This window comes from Penicillium chermesinum (genome assembly GCF_028974085.1).
Source record: "Penicillium chermesinum strain IBT 19713 chromosome Unknown utg000001l:1.0-1975020.0:1.0-1976611.0, whole genome shotgun sequence".
NCBI lineage: Eukaryota > Fungi > Ascomycota > Eurotiomycetes > Eurotiales > Aspergillaceae > Penicillium > Penicillium chermesinum.
In genome coordinates, this window is record NW_026695311.1 from 915,741 (window position 1) to 932,161 (window position 16,421).

Here is a 16,421-nt window from a genome sequence, read left to right on the forward strand (position 1 = left end):
GAATTTTCTGCTGGCTTATTCGGGCGGTGAGTTCACGTCATGACATCTCAGCTGACCTTGGGCTGGAATAACCTCATTTCTCCGTAAATTTCGCTCCCAACATTGCTGGCCCTATCGCCAATCTGTGCTCTGGAGCTTCTGTGCGGTTGTTGCCTTATATCTGCTCTCAGCTTTTCCGTGACTTGTACGCGTGATATCGCATCACCTCTCGTCGACTGCGCCAGTCCCACTTTGGTCCCAACTGCGGCAGGGTACTCGTGGTCGCCCGCTATTCTCCATCTGGCCCCTGGATGCCCCGATATCTTCGTAGAGCTGCCCCGATGGTGCAGGCTCTCTTCTGAATTTTTATTGTGGTGAGTCTCTATCAGTGAACCGGGGGTTGTTGCTCTAAACCCTCAGAAAGGCAGAGCGTACTGACAATTATATAGACATAAGTCTCGACGAACTTGAAGCATATCTCCTTCTTACCTCAGACGCATGTCTTCCGACGATGCTCCCCAAACGCCCCATTACAAGTCTTCTTCCACCAGCTTCGCAGATGTCTTTAAAACACTAGGCGTTGGTCGTCCCAAGTCGCATTCACCTGTCTCGGTTCAAGAAAGTAGCAGTGACTCTTTATCTCATACAACAGAAGCTCGTGGTTCCAATCGAATGGTTTTAGGGCTCGAATCTATGCATCGCGGAAGTGTAGTCTCAAACTCCTCGGATCCGCACGGCGGCCTGGACTTTGAGAGCTCACTCCGGAATCTCACGCAGAGACAATCACTTGTCTTGGCGATCGAGGAAGCTGAAAATGTGGCTAAGGGGCTGTCATGCCTCCCTGCGGAACAATCAGTGGTATTGTGGGAAGCAGCCGAATACTTATTACACCATGAAAATCCCGAAGCCCAAAGGAGCGCTGCGCGACTGCTAGAAGCAATCTCTGCTCGTCAAGACCTATCTCCCTCAGCAAGACATCTTGTTTACGAATCAATCGCTCGTCCCACCGATGCGGAAGTGATCGCTTCAAGGGTCCAGTCCTTGATTTCGCTATCCGACCATGGTAGGAAGCTCGATTTTACCACGGATTCGGTTCTTCATGTTATCACGGCGTGGATAGTGCCTCTGTATGGGCTCATAGCCTCTGGTCGCTCCAAGGCCAAGAAAGGGAAGTCTCCAAAGTCCACTGCCCTCACTCATGAAGAGACTGCCTTGGGGGAACTTTTCCAATTTGCCGTCGACTTGGTTACTTTACAACGCAAGCCCCCTACGAAGGAGGATATCGAGTTTTTACTTGAGGAGACTATTACTATATGCAAAAGGACCAGTGTTGCTGGAGACATAAAGGATTCCCTAGCCATCTTTGATGCGGTCATCCTGTATGCCGACGTTCCAGATGTAAGCTTCGTTCCTCTTCTAGAGGTTCTCTGCAGCATACACGCATCCGTCAAGCCTCTCTCTGGTCCCACCTCTAGGGCGGTACGTAGCCTGGCAAAGTCACGAAGGCAGGAGGAGATGGCGAACACGCTCCACGAATTTCTGAAAGAGGGTTGCGGACCCGAATCACATCGGAATATGAATGTCGTTCGCGGAGCGCTTTACTTGTTCTCAGACCTCTTTCGTGCGTATGGGCAACCTGGTATGCCAACCATTTCTTTTGAGCAATTGATCGAATCTTTGGAGATTGTGGCTCGGAACGATGATGGTCGCATTGATTCGGATATTCTTGATCTGTGCCTGAATATTTTGGAAGGCGATTTCATCTCAGTTGCTTTAAAGTCCGACTGGGCAAAGTTTGTTGATTTGCTCATTCTGTGCTCTCGGAAGATCTTGCATGATAATGAGGACGCTTCCTCTTCCTCACCAAACCCCCCAGGCCCCTCAAAAGGGCACACATGATGATACCAAATCGAGCATTCTTGCGAATATGATTCGGATTGCAGCTGTTCTTGAATCTTTCTGGGATCTGCTCGGCCAGGAGCAAAAGCAACATGCCGTTCGCTTTTTAGCAGAATGTTTTCAGCATATTGATCCCTCGCAGTCTGAACTGATCATCAAAATGGCTCGAGAAGATAAAACTTGTCATCCTGGCGGTGATGACTCGGATTGGATTCAACATACCAAAAACCTAATTGAGCGATTTATCCAGCCGCGAAAGCAATCTTCTGACATCCGGATTCTGGCTCTAGACACAATCAAAGAAGCAATTGTTGGACATGAAGCCCTTCTCTTCTCTGAAGAACATAATATTATGAACCTGCTTCTTCAAGATTTCGCGGCTGAACATGATCTTCTCTTCTTGGAGTCCTTGGTCTCTTTCATAACTGAGCCTGCAATCCACAACAGCGATGACGGTACTTTCAAACAAATCATTGACACCATCAGTACGCCCATGAAGCATGACCTTGTTAAAGATGAACACTCTGAAATCTCACCCATATATACACCTTCGTCTCGCCGGACATCGACCAGCACCACTGAGCTTACTCTGGCGAACGTGTGTGCAGTCGGTCTCGTGAAGTTGATGCTCCGAGCTTTGAATTCCTCTGCCACGAAATCAGTCATCATCTATGAGGCGCTCCTACGAATCGCACAGTCTCCGAATCGCCCGACCGATGCCCGTCTTACCGTTTTGAAGCTGCTCTTTCGTCTCCGTTGTGATTCAGCCGGATCTGTTTCTGTCATCTCAACATCCGAAGGGGATTTCTTGATGAACGTCTTGGGTCGAAACGTTGAGGTTGGCCACAAGATGCGGGCACCTAGTGACAGTCCTATCAAAGAGTCCCAGCCGGAGAACATACCACCACTTCCGAATGGGAAGCTGCCGGGCAAAGACCTTCCGCCTAGTCTCCTGTCCAAGTCTATCCAAAGGCATGGCTCGCTTTCAGCTCGGACTTCCAAATTGACCCCTCCTGTATGGACCTACGCTTTGCCACAAGTCCTCCCGGAGCAGCCTCCCGGAGAGTCAAGCCCGCTTGTCTTCGCGCACACTCAAACAGAAGCCATGAGCCCTGTCGTTGAATCTGCGCCAGCCCAAGTTGGAGTCTTGAAGGTCAATATGTGGCTTGAGATTGTAATTTCTCTCCTCCAGCGTGAGACTGATTGGGATGTCTACAGCTACGTCCTCACTCACCTTGGTCCGCAATTGAGCAATAAGGAGTTCTTCGCTAGTTCCATTCCGCAGATAAAACTCCTGCGCAGCATCCTGTGTGATCAGGTCAAGAACGAAACCTTCCACGAGCCTCCGGGCTTAACTGGTCTGAAGAAAAGTGATGTGGCTGCTTGTATTTTCGATGCCTTGTGCATGTTAATCAGCTACCACGAGCATTTTGCCAAGAGTGAGGAAGATGACCTTGTTCGAGCCTTCATGATCGGCATCATCGGCTCCTGGGGCGCTACCTCACGAGGATGCATACAAGCGCTGTCTCTCTGTTGTTATGAGATCCCAGCATCGGTCACAAAGTCTTTGAACGGCATACTGGACAAAATGGCCAAGGTGATCACCATGTCGAACCTTGCTGTGCATATTTTGGAGTTCTTGGCGCTGCTCGCACGTCTCCCTGAGGTCTTCAGTAATTTGCGTGAAGATGAAATCCGTCCCGTCTTCGGCATATGCATTCGCTTGTTACAAACCTCTCGTGAGCAACGTTCTAAGCCCTCCGATTCGTCGCCAACCACTCGTGCATCACAGCAAAACCAAAACCGACTCAGTGTGGGTAGTCGAGAGCTTACTAGCCCTGTGAATAGTGTAGATCTTGCCGAGAACGCACCGCAGGAAGCCATGTCAAGCTACATGATGACTCTCACGTATCATGTCATGATTATCTGGTATCTGTCTCTGAGACTCCAGGATCGGCCAAAGCATGTGAACTGGATCACCAGTCGGCTGATCTATCATGATGAACATGGGAAAGAAGTTGTTGAAGAGCAGAGTCAAGTTTTCATTGATCTGATGCAACGAGTTGCGTTTTCAGACTTGGGAGACACCGTCCCATTTGAGACATTTCCGCCAACCCCAGAACATGGCTCGGTGGTCAAGAAGTCTTGGGTTGTGGGGCTGAGCATCATCACCGTTGAGACAGCCACTACCTCTGGCCTTACCCAAGTTACCAAGCGCCAGGCCTCAGGGACTACCTACATTGAGTACCACCAGCGTACTGCCCCGGTTCTCCCACATCAGGTGCCATTGCCTTCCGACGATACCATACATGGGGAACCACGTACAGCAGTTCTGCCCAGCCATATCATGCTCCAGATGACAACTTCCGCTTTTCCGACGCCTACTGTGATGCAGCCAATTCCCGTTCCCGAAGACGATATCACTCGCCGGGCAATCGCCAGCTTTGATCGGACGGACATTGTGGATGGCCACCGCATTGGTATAGTCTACATTGATAACGGCCAAACAAAAGAAGCCGAGATTCTTGCAAACACAGGCGGATCCGCTGACTACGGATATTTCCTATCCGGCTTGGGAACCAGGGTGTCGCTTCGCAATGCTCAGTTCAACACGCAAGGACTTTACGCTGATACGGACGGTGAGGAAACGATTGCCTGGCGAGACCGTGTGACGGAAATCGTATACCATGTTGCAACAATGATGCCGACGGACCTCGAACGTGATCCCGCCTGCATCAACAAGAAGCGCAACATCGGCAATAATTTCGTGACCATCGTATTCAACCGCTCCAATCTGCCTTTCGACTTCGACACCATCCCCTCTGAGTTTAACTTCATCAACATCGTCATCACACCGAGCAGCCGCATTGCTTACGACGAGAACGGCGTTATCAGAGGCCAAATGGACCCGGAGTCCCAATGCTACAGCGTCCGAGTGATCAGCAAACCAGGCTTCCCCGAAGTATCGCCGGCCGCCACACCCAAGATCGTCTCAGGCAAGAAACTCGCAGCCTTTGTCCGTATCCTCGCCGTCAACGCCTCTGTCTTCTCTCTAGTCTGGAACAATAAAGGCGCCGAGTTACACTCGTCCTGGCGCACCCGCCTTCGCGAAATTAAGAAGGTCCGTGAGCGCGCTCTAACTATGCAAGCCCAAGGTGCAGAAGCCGCAGAAGGAGCCTACCCGACTCAGCGCCGCAATACGAAAGCGAACATCTTCTCTGAGGAACTGCCCGTACGCGCAGCGCCTATCCAGACAGACTTTGCCGCCGAATGGAACGCCGCATCGGAGACCAACATCCTTCAGAACCTGGATTTCTCGCGCTGGTCTCGCTAGGTGTGATGCGTTCAGGCAGACCCTTCTTTCTCTCCTGCGGGTGTTGTGCTTACAGCCCTACCTGTTTCCGGTCCCCTCTATACTCTCTATCATATTTCCTCCTTTTTCGACACCATCCGCCTTCATCTGGAACTCCCCATCCTCTCTTTTATGCCCGTGTAATCCTAGGAAACGACAGATTCATTCCTTATGACCACCCCGCTACGATTTCATGTATATCATTGTTTTGCAACCCTGCAGCATTTGTGAATACCCCAGCCCCAAAAGTTTTGTGTTTTTGAATTTGAAACGCAGTGGTTATATCTTGTATGTTTCCTGCTTATATGATATTGTTCCAATGCGAGATTGTCGTCGGAGTTTGTCAGATTCGGTAGCTATCGTCAATTGATGACTTTGGTTTATACAACCCCTTTTTATACGATTTGCTACTAGTAGAGACACTGTCCTTAACGAATTTGACGTACCAGGCACACTGTGAAAGGTCTCGGAAGATGCTGTGGGAATATATTTATAGATATCTAGATTACATGCAACAGTAACACAGTTGGTGAAAAAAAAAGAAAGAAAGAAAGATAGAGCAAAGAAAGGCTCGGAGGAATGAAGGTGTTCGCATCTCCCAGGTTACCAATCCATCATCAATGGGATAACATCACCCATTTCTCAGACAGGACAGATATGACTGTTGGTACGGCTTTCCCACAGTTTACCAGCCGAAGACCTCGCTTACACTGAGAGTGCTCCACCGCACGCCCGCAACAGCAAAGAGCAGCATCACGACATCGACAACAGCCAGCGCGAGCGCGCCGAGCATGAAGCGCGGGCTGAAGATGCGGTACAGCATCAGATGGCGGCGAAGATGGCCTGCCCACATGGTAGTTGCGAGATTGATGGTGCCGAGGTAGAGGAGGTGAGTTGTAGCCGCTTGGATGACATCAGAAAGGAGCCGTGTGGCAGGATTAGCGGACTTGGTGGTTGAGGTTGTGGTGATGCGGTCTTGGGTCTGAAGAGGCCGTTTCCAGAGGACGGTCAGAGGGACAGCGAGAGCGGCGAGGATCTGGGCACCAAAAGTGTTGAGAATGATGAATATCGGGGTCCAGGGGTACACGATTGTGGAGAGGGGGATGAAAGCCGATTCCCACTGGATGGAGCTGGGGACGGCCTGGTGGCCTGTTTTGAAGAAGTAGAAGGATCCTAGGAGGCCGAGCACGGTGGGACCGATGGAAGAGTTCTTTTGGGTTAAGCCGTTTGTGTCGAGGATTTCCAGTAGGGAGAGGATTTGCCAAACGAGCAGGGCGATGGTGCCTTGGCCCATTGGCTTGGACATGAGGATGATGGCAAGAGCGAAGTTGAGGACAATGAAAAAGTATCGAGTGCCGTAGACGTTGCCGAAACCAAGGATGGTCAGAGTAGTTCGGGGCTTCTGGTCTTGACCCATGATCATGGGAGCAGGAGGGACATTCGGGTCTTCTTGCGGCTTGCTCACGCTGATGCTGACACAGGGCTTAGCATAGATATAGGCTGCTGTTCCGGCAGCGAATGCAAGGCCCAGAACAAGTTGAGCCATGAATACTCGGACAGATTTCAGAGTGTCCTTGCTCAGCGGAAGCCACTCGCCATCGTCCGCGCCTTCGAGAACCCAGAAGACCGAGGTAATAAACAGGCCCAAGCGGAAGGCGAATCCGATCCAAATTGTGGCATTATCCTCATAGGACTTCGATCCCACGTAGAAGGACCGCACCACGCTAGGAAGAAAGATCATAACAACGAAAGGGATGGCCAATTGCCAAGGTGCAGAAACAGAAGAGGTCGCTGACGAGTAGTATGTTGAGCGGCAAAAAAGGCATCTGCTCCTCGCGACAAAGACGGGAGAAAGATGCCAGTCTACCCAGAAGAACGAAGATGATCGAGTGATAGACACCAAGGACACGGTCTTGAGTTATTTTCTGACGCATGGAGGAAATGCCAGCACACACGCCGAAAGGTGGTGAGGAAGAAGAGAAGAATCTCGTCTTCCCAAATTGTATAGGAGTTCGAGGCAAATCCAATGGACTGAGAGACAGTAACAAAGAGAGCAAGCCAGCCCCACATGCCATTTGGAAGAGGCACAGTCAATTGTGCTGACTTTCGAAGCATGGCGATTGATCCGCCCAGCATGCTTCCACCAGCAGCGAGCAGAATAGCTAGGTCAACCACAGAGAAATCAACAATTCTAACTGAGCTTAGGGCTGCACCAGCAGCTGCCCCAGACCCAGCCCCAATACCAACTAGAGACAAGAGACGCGCAGTCAGATCAGTCCGATCCGCCTTCATCCCGCGTGCGTAGATAACCAGTAAGGCCAGGCCACAGAAGAGGATGAATACACCTTGTACCATGCTGGGAACATCGAATCGCGTCCAAAGGCCGCGGCAGATATCCAAGGTGTGTCGCTGGTACTTGCGATAGAGGTTAGAACTTGCACGGGCAGTAGATGACTTTGAAGTAAAGCTCTTCGAAACTGACTGCCATTCCTTTTCTGCTGCAGTCCACAAATCAGATGATTCCTCGTCATCCGCAGAATCACGCGCCATAGTATAGGCATTTTGATATCTCTTGATTTGTGCGGCCGTCAAACGATTGACAGCAGCCAGATTGGTCCAGTCATTGCCGCCCGATCCAACAAAGGCCTCCTCAATAGGGGATCCCAGGTTATTGAAGGGGATTGGCATGCCAAGAAGCAGTGACATGGTCGGAACAATATCAATCTGAGGAACAGGTCTTTCGCGGGCGTGTTTGGGTGGAAGCAGAGCCTCCGGGCTGGTGCGACCAAAGATCCCGCGCTTCGAGTACATCCACAGGGCAGCTTCGACTTCGTCATCTGATTCGCCGCCGTGGTCACCTTTGATGTCCATTCCATGATCCCCCATCACAACCAGCAGGGTGTCGTCGTCAATTGCAGCAATGACATCACGGATAACACGATCCATCTCGCGCAGTTTTCCGGCCATTGCAGGGTGATTTGGTCCGTACCGATGACCGGCGTGATCAACTCCAAGGTAATGGCCAAATATCACATCCCATTTGCTCTTGTTCTCGGTCTCGAGAAGGGGGAATAGATGCTTATTGACCCCATTGTCGACGGTGTACAGATCCCACACATTGAACGAATCGTATGGGTGTGTGAGGTTCTCATCAAAGTAGCCGGGGAAAAGTGATTGCCACGTATCATCGCCTAGTTGAACGAGTGTCTTCCCGGAGCTGTGCAGCTGTGCGATGAGGTTATCTTCGTCAATAGCTGTACCCGCAAAGTTAGAGCCAGCATCAATGAAAGTAGGCAGGGTTCCAGTAGTCAACCCTTTCAGACGCTGCAGGGTGGCAGTTGGCGGGTCAGCAATGAAGGGCAGCAAGAAGGCGTTTGCAGGCTCCTTGACAGCGGTTTCGTAGAGAACGGGCATATTGTCATGGAAAATTTGGGCCTCTTCATCACCCTCCTTTGCTAGAAAAGGCACAGTAAAGTCATACCGGAGAGCATCGATGATAATCACAACGGCCTTATCAAAAGACTTCTGGTGCCAGCAACCATTGCCTTCTTTTGTTCCGGAAGACGCAAGTTCCCGAGGCGCAGCGCCGTCGAAAGGGAGCAATTCGCATGAAGATTTGTTATCGAGTACCATGCGCGTGAGAAGAAATCCTTTCGTAAAAAAATAGATACCGGCAACGTGCAAGAATCTTTTGAGAGTCGAAAGGTTAGCCATACACCACCCATTGCAAAGACCGAGATGAATCTTCGACAAAGAACTTTTCATTCCAATCGGTTCGAACAGACTCACAGTATCCAGGCTAATACACCCAAAAGTCCAAAGTGTTTTACTTTGAACTCAAATTCCAACTTCATGGCTTTCGCATCCTGCAGGCCAGGTGTCTTGTTTTTTGTAGCTTGCGGATCCCCAATTGGAGCTCGAGGCGGAGCACCACGAAGAGGGACTGGAGGTTTTTCCATACTGGAGCAGGACTTGCCGTCACTACCCCCAGAGACGCGATAGTATGTTTTCGAGAATTTGTTCGAATTGAAATGCGTATGCAAGGAAGGTCGGACGAATAACTCGGTTGCGGTTGGAACTGGAGATGAAGTGCACTTGCAGGGCAGGGAAGCCGGGAACAAGCACCGATCCAGTCAATTGATCCTCATCCAATGCGACTCACCCACGAGTGTTGCGAAGGAGTGATGCGGGAGGTCAAAAGACAGTTGGGAACGATCCCCCCTGTTTGGGCTGTGCTGAAGAGCGGCTTCCCTCTGGGCGAAGAGATTAGTAACCCAGCATATCTGGAGAATCGGTGTTTGAGAAATGAAAAGGCGAAAAAGAAATGAGGCGGAAGGAATGGTTGTGCGAGGGGTCCACGGACGATCGAGGTCCAAAATTCATTGACGATGCGGAAGCGGCGGGTTCGAAACCTCCGTTTCTCCGCGCGTCTGATTGGCTGCCACGTCCACGGTCAATCTATTCTACAGAACACATAGAGCTGTTACTTTTCGTTTAGGTTTGTTGGGGTGTATTTACAGGATTGAAGGTACAGGTCCGCAATACTCGGGGTTTTGCTTTGTAGATGAAGATAGGAGGACTAAGTACACACATTATCCAGCTGCCGGAAATACCATAAAAAGGCACATAAGAACGTCAAGTTGCAAGGCGGCACCAGAAAGGTCAAAATGAAAAAGATGCCGTCCATAAAAGGTGGTAAGAAGAGAAGTAGATGGAAGGAAGGAGATATTCCGCCCCGCCCCCCAGGCACGTATCAGGGGAGGATAGACATCGTGAAAGAAAAACGCCATAAAAAAAAAGGGGGTTCAAAGATCAAAAAAGGCAGGACCTCGCTATTCACAGACTGGCCTTGGCAGATATGTCCAAAGCACACGTGGGAGATAGGTCTCGTATGAGTACACGGCCAACCGACTCCGAGGCAAAAACAAAAATCACTTGCATCGGATCAAGGACCGGTGAATCAAGAGTTATGTGCAACCCACAGCTGCAGGTACGTGAAGAAATAGGTATGTCGAAAAGTGTAGGAGGTAAAAACAGAGGTTCGCCAAGTTGCTCGTCATGCTTTTGGGAGATCGTCGAAGAATTAAAGGGTATCGGAGTTGTTTCAACAGCAGCGGTATTGAAAGCACCGTGGGTTAGGGAGCGGGCCGGTGCAATTATGAATAACTCTTCGTGTCCTCTTTCTCCTTCAGACCACCCATGCGCTCGAGGTCAAGTGACTGGAATCGACCCGTGTCGTTGGTTTGATACGGAGGAAGTTCGTCATGGCAAGGTTCCAGGCCAATACTTCCAGCATCGCTAATTCGGACGACAACCATGCGGCCGGACTTGCGCTTTCCAGACTCATCTTCCTCCTCGGGGAACGTGATGCGGATCTCCGGAACGGGGCTCGGGGGAGGGCTATCTGAGGTCTCCATGAGGGCGCGCTTCTCGTCGTAAACGACGACAGATTCAGTCTTGCCGGCGGTGATTGTAAGACGGCGCTGATGGTGGGGAGTTTGGCCGTTGTGGATGGGAAGCAGAGATTCTTTCTTAGCTTGGCGCTTGCGGCGGAGAGAAGCAGACCAGCGACCAGTCCAAGACTGAGCAGGATGAGCACCAGGAGGACGATCAGAAGATCGACCATAGCAGGGGAGAGACCGTCGCTCTTGTCATCGCGGGCAACAAATATGTTAAGCATTTTCTCGATCGGTTGCGTGTATCGGGTTGTCGCTGTGATGTATCTGTCGGTCGTCGGTTGTCGAGAGGTTTGGGGAGGGGTTTGAAAACTGTCGGAACTGAAATCGACAGCGATCGTCAAAGGCGAAATTCCAAGGAGTGTGGTGGACTTGATCCGGGGATAAAAAAGAGAGTGTCGGAATGAATGCTCGAAAATAACGTCGCGGACGGGGTGGTTCGAGGCTGGTCGGAGAAAGAATGGAATCGAGCGAATGAATCGGGGGAACGGATCAATTCGACGCGACGGCAGAAAGAATGGATAGCACGGAGTTCAGCTGAAAGAGTGAAGCTGACACCTGCTACAGGAAGGAATGGGAGGTGGAGAGAGGTAGAGGGGTGAAGAGGATTGGAGAATGAAAGGAAAACAGGGGAAAACGAAGGGGAGAGAGGGTGAACCACGCTGACTGGCCAGAATTCTCGGGCCTATGGGGGCAGTCAGCTTCTCGCCCTGGCCTTTTTATTTTCGTTCGCCCTAAACTCCTCGCGGCTTAGCTGCTGGAATCGTTGGTTTATTTTCCCAGTGGGTTCGGTTTGATTTGGGGCAATTAAAGTCGTGCTGATGGGGCTGGAGCTTGTCTGGCCAATCACACCCCAATGGTTCCTGGCAAACCCGTTCACTCCAATTTGACGCGCGTTATCATTCGCTAAAAAGGAGATGAGGTCTCCACCAACCTATTCCTTGTTTATTTTGGTCTCTCCCCCCTGAGAAAGCAAAAGACGCCTGGCATGCTATCACGGCGCTTACTCCGTACCGAGGCCTTGGAGTTCATAAGGCTGCGAGATTGCGGTATGCGTATGTCTTAGGGTCACTTTGTTCTTGTCTTAGCATCTGGCAGTCTTCTTCCTGCTGAGATATGATCTTCAGAGGGAAGTGCATCGCCCATGGAGACCTATGATGCAATAGAGCTCGGTCACTTGGGCAGAACAAGTTTAACCAAGCAGTTGGACAGTGGATATACCCGACCCTACGGAGGATCCGCTCTAGAATCCGAATTGCCAGTGATAATCTTGACTACCTCATCGATTTAGCTAGAGTCTGAGACGATTGTCAGAGGGACAGCAGATACTTCCAGGTTCTACCGTGGTGCTGTAATCTCGTAAGTCAGGTCGGCTAACGGGATTCCACCTGACATCATTCGGATCTACATATTGACAGAACCAGCCGATAATGCCTATTAGTACTTGTCACAGATATTATTTCCGCCAGTATGTAGTTAGCAGGATAGTCACCTTGGAACTTGAGAGAGGTAGTTGTGGATCCTGGCCAGTAAGTGCCGTAGCACGGGGCCGGCACATCCGGCCGTACGATGTTCAAGCGGGCCAAGTCTACACGAGCAGTTGATCCAAATATCAGGGTCCGACGAATACGTCCCTCGATAAACACTATTTTAGCTTCTCAGACTCCGAAACTCGAATCAAATAATGCCTCCTATGCTAGCAGACTGAGAGCGTGATAAATCGGAAATGTTGGAAACCACCCCCCCCGGGCGCGGAAAAGGCTGGTGCTGTGAATATATATAGTCCTGCGCCTGCATAATGGAAATTAAGCCCAGCTTACCAACGTTCGCTGTTTTTACCCCAAATTGAACTTGAAGATTGCTTTTCAGATTGCTAATTTAAATACACCTCCTAAGCCATACCACCTTACCTGACCCGACTCATCGAAGGCTTCTACCCATCTTTCCGATCTGTCTGAGCGGCGTCGTGTACGGGCCCTCAGATCCATAAGATGCAGCAAAACCGTGCGTGGGCCGCATTCGAGTTCTGACACGCCACTTGGGCCCAGATATGGTTGTACGACTATGTTACACGCTGGAATCTCCGTACGCTAGTACGCGCAGATACATGGATTTGTCTACTTGCTGGAGATTTCTCAAATTGGGTGACGTGAATTGTTTGAGCTGTGGGCTTTCAAAGTTTCCCCGTTCCTCGCAACCGTCATAAAAGCACCGGAGGAGATCCTAGTCTTTCGCAATGACATAGCTACTCTCTTTCAAAGAAAGACCTTTAAATCAAATACCAGGAGTCAAGCCTAAAATATCAATCCTTAGGCCTTCAGGGATCGGGCGACGCTTATACCCAGGAAAGAGAACCCACATCATCATGGTGTTGCTCCATCCCCATCTATATTTATCACCTCATATGAGATGTCAATAGTCGATCGCATCAGGTGACCGCCTGGGATCTCATTAACAAGAGGCTAAGAAGGAAATAATAATGCCGCGTACGCTACACCGCGAAGCGACCTGGGGAAGGCTTGTAGATACCGGCGAAAAGCAGAATGGGGGCGAGAGTCCATTCGCGCCCGCTTCACGCGAACGTGGCTTCGCTGCAACAGCGAGCGGGTCACTTCACAACCATGGCATGGCGACTACGCTAGAGTGACGGCTGATTTGCAAATAAGCCCTCTGAGAAATCCACCACCTATGGGTCCCGATCGCCAACACAACCAGCAGCAAGACAACTGGGTCTCTACAGGTCCAATTCCCCCACCGCCACATACCAGGGTCCCGGCCATCATCTTTCCCTAAGGATCGGAGACAAATAATTTGATACATCACCGCCACGGGCTAGACCAATAGCCTCAGAAAAGTACGGGGGAGAAAAGCCTCCAAAAAGCCAGTTGTCAAGCCCCAAGGCCGAGCATTCGGCCGCAGTGGCTCCGCATTATCCAGTTTCCACCCAACGGTTCCGTTCCCGCTAGGTCAAGCCAGCCTAAGCCGTCGACGGAAATCTAAATAGCGGTCACCGTCACCGTCGCCTTGGCTGCGCTTCTATAGAGCCCTCTCAATAGCTTTATTGCTCTTCCGTGGCAACCAAAACCAAACGCAAGGTGGATCTGAGTTGCAGCTCTGTAGATCCGGTAAACCTCCCCCTCGAAAGATCTGGGGTAGATCGAAGCTTCCTGCGAGTAATGGCTTGACAGTAGGTTTGTGCGACTGCTCTGCAAGGATCCGGAAGTGGGTATCCTTCCTTGCCCGTTGTATTACGGCTGTGTCTCGGCCATTTTCTTAATTTCACCGGGCGACGGGAAAAAGATACGCTCCTAGGCCTTATCTGACCATGTACTAGTGACGTCGGTGGATAGAAATTCCCCATTTACGAGGCCATTTAGATGGATATAGATACGAGTCTTTTCTTTGGCATCGGGATGAAAGAACGATGGACCATCAACAGGAGTGCTCTGTCAGGAGATGCACCGCGGAGATCACTGAGGCCTCCGACTCAACAACGAGTGCGACGGTGCAGATGCAAGGGGGTTGTCGAATCGATGGAACATCTACCTGCATTTGCGGCCCCAAGCGCAGAATTGGCAACCAAGCACGCTATTACTTCTGGCGGTGCCCAAGGGATGACTCGATTTTCTGGTTACATGGTCAAAGGCAAGAAGAAATATGGAGCTACACTATTTATCAGAGGCGGGCAATAGCTTTATGGAAGGGGATGTCGACCAGCGTCGGACTCTGTGTTAGAGAGCGTCCTGCAGATCCGAGTCGACCCAGGCGACGCTCCATTAGGTTTCCGACCAGGCAGAGGGAGATCGGCCAAGGCATTGGAATGGCCCAGTCATCCATTGGTAGAGCTGTGGCGGTCCCTTGGATTGTATTAATGAATCTAGAATGTATCGGCAGAAAGCGACGTTGCTTCCTACGTTCATCAGATATTGTAAAACATGGATCTTAGAGCAATACGGTAGTACGTCGATCTCGACATAGACGAAACTGGATCGAGCTTCCATTACAACCTGGTCGCCTGCACCTCGGAGGGAGCTAGGGTCCAAGTGGGTCCCCCCCGATCGGACACACTATCGGGCTGCCAAAACCAACTGATGCTTGGACGGGGCATAACCTGGACGCGATATAATTGGGAGTGGAAAACTGGAGAAGCTCCAAACAATTTATTGAAGTCCCTTCTCTTGCCTTTGGACCTCCTGCAGATACATATGTGATGGTTGCGTGCACACCCAGGATTTGGAGCGAGGGTCTTTGACCATGGTTAGAGCGAATACATCTCATGAGAAATGAATCGCTAGGAACTATTGTCCGGAGCTGTCCCTCGATGACTTCAGGTTTTCACCTTCACATTCGGCGAGGCCGCTCTGAATTGGGGGGGGATCCAAGGTACATGCCAACTCGAGAGGATGTAGCATTGGAGTAGTTGACAGGATGGGGTTTATGGAGACTAGACTGACCTTTGGTTAGATTGATAGAGTCGTAGTTTGATTAGCAGAGCCATTGATGGACGAAGCTAAAAAAGAAAGCGCCGGAGGCCAACGATCTTGGGGGATCTGAAGATGACAATACGTGACATCAGGCATGCGAGGTGTCCTGTGTCAGTCTGGGCCTTGGCGCTACCTGCCAATACACGACCTGTCTGCAGTAAAGGAGGTACCCACGCTAGGATCGACCCTGCTTCTACCCATCATCGCCATCGGGTCAATACTCTTCAATACACGCATCATACCTGTCTTGTCACAGCGGCTGATCTGCCTTCACCAAGCATCATTTTGCACACCTTATCTATCATTTTTTTCCTTGTTCCTCAGTATCCCCTTTCCAGCTTTTTACTCGCTTTCGTGTGACTCTTTTTTTTTCTTTCAGTTCTTTTTTTCTCTTTCTCCTAATTTTTACTCTTCCCCTCCTCTTCTATTTCTCTTTCCTGTGGGTTTGAACAGGCACTCCGAAAAATTCAACTCAACTTGTCATGCTGGCGCCTGTGTGACAGCTGGAACTACATTAATGCTGTGCTTTGTCTCTTTCCCACATTCCCATCCATCGACCCACTAAATCCCACCGGACTTCCCTTCGTTGCGCGCATTCCACTATCCATTTTTTTTCTTCCCTGGATAGGAAGAAATCTTCGAAGCGTCTCCCCCTCTCTTCGTCCTCCAACCCGTGCCCCCCTCACCACACCCCCCTTGCGCGAACCTCATCCAAGGGTGTCAACGCTCTTCCATTCTCGGGGATCGCCTCTCCATAAGGCACATGAGGACGATCAACAAGCTGGGAGATTCCTGGAGTATGCACGGAGCGCAGTAACCGCGCGACGCTTTCTCTTGTTCGGCTACCAACCGCCTGCACGGTCAAACGAAGGGGAGGATTTTTCCATCCTGCCAATTCTTTGTCGCCTTGCATCTTCCGGGCATCTGTGCTTGATTTGAACGTCCTTTCCCTTCATTTCTCATCTCTCTCACATCTCCTACCTCCCTCCCCTCTCAACCCTCCTGTCTCTCCTGTACATGTCCTGGGATCGTGGTTTCTGAAGAAAAGTCGATTCAAGGGAAAATCATCTCCGGCCTTTTCCCCTTCGTCACTCGTCACTGTCCGGGACTCCTCTTGTCCCCTCTGGTACGCGCCCTCCTCTAGCCCTGTACACCTTGGCTGGGAGGTCACCTCCTCTCCATACCACAGCTCCCTCCAGCTAACAGGGGCCTTCGTCTGACTTCCAGTCTTATATTCCTTCGTGTACGCCG

At 50.7% G+C, this 16,421-nt stretch overlaps 3 protein-coding genes across 3 annotated transcripts; 1 reads left to right on the forward strand and 2 right to left on the reverse strand.

The window, feature by feature from the left end:
* Positions 1–477: 477 nt before the first annotated feature.
* On the forward strand, positions 478–5,212 carry N7468_000361 (putative GTPase activating protein (Tsc2); the record flags this gene model as incomplete). Its single annotated transcript, XM_058469658.1, has 2 exons — positions 478–1,776; positions 1,856–5,212. The coding sequence occupies 2 exons, from the start codon at positions 478–480 to the stop codon at positions 5,210–5,212; spliced, it is 4,656 nt and encodes a 1,551-aa protein (XP_058335689.1).
* Positions 5,213–5,915: 703 nt separating this feature from the next.
* N7468_000362 (mannose-ethanolamine phosphotransferase GPI13) lies at positions 5,916–9,189 on the reverse strand (the record flags this gene model as incomplete). The annotated part of the gene is made up of 3 exons (XM_058469659.1): positions 5,916–7,142; positions 7,184–8,918; positions 9,020–9,189. 3 exons carry the CDS (start codon positions 9,187–9,189, stop codon positions 5,916–5,918), a joined length of 3,132 nt encoding a protein of 1,043 aa, XP_058335690.1.
* A 1,197-nt stretch (positions 9,190–10,386) lies between these two features.
* N7468_000363 (uncharacterized protein) lies at positions 10,387–10,910 on the reverse strand (the record flags this gene model as incomplete). Its single annotated transcript, XM_058469660.1, has 2 exons — positions 10,387–10,812; positions 10,854–10,910. The coding sequence occupies 2 exons, from the start codon at positions 10,908–10,910 to the stop codon at positions 10,387–10,389; spliced, it is 483 nt and encodes a 160-aa protein (XP_058335691.1).
* Positions 10,911–16,421: the final 5,511 nt, after the last annotated feature.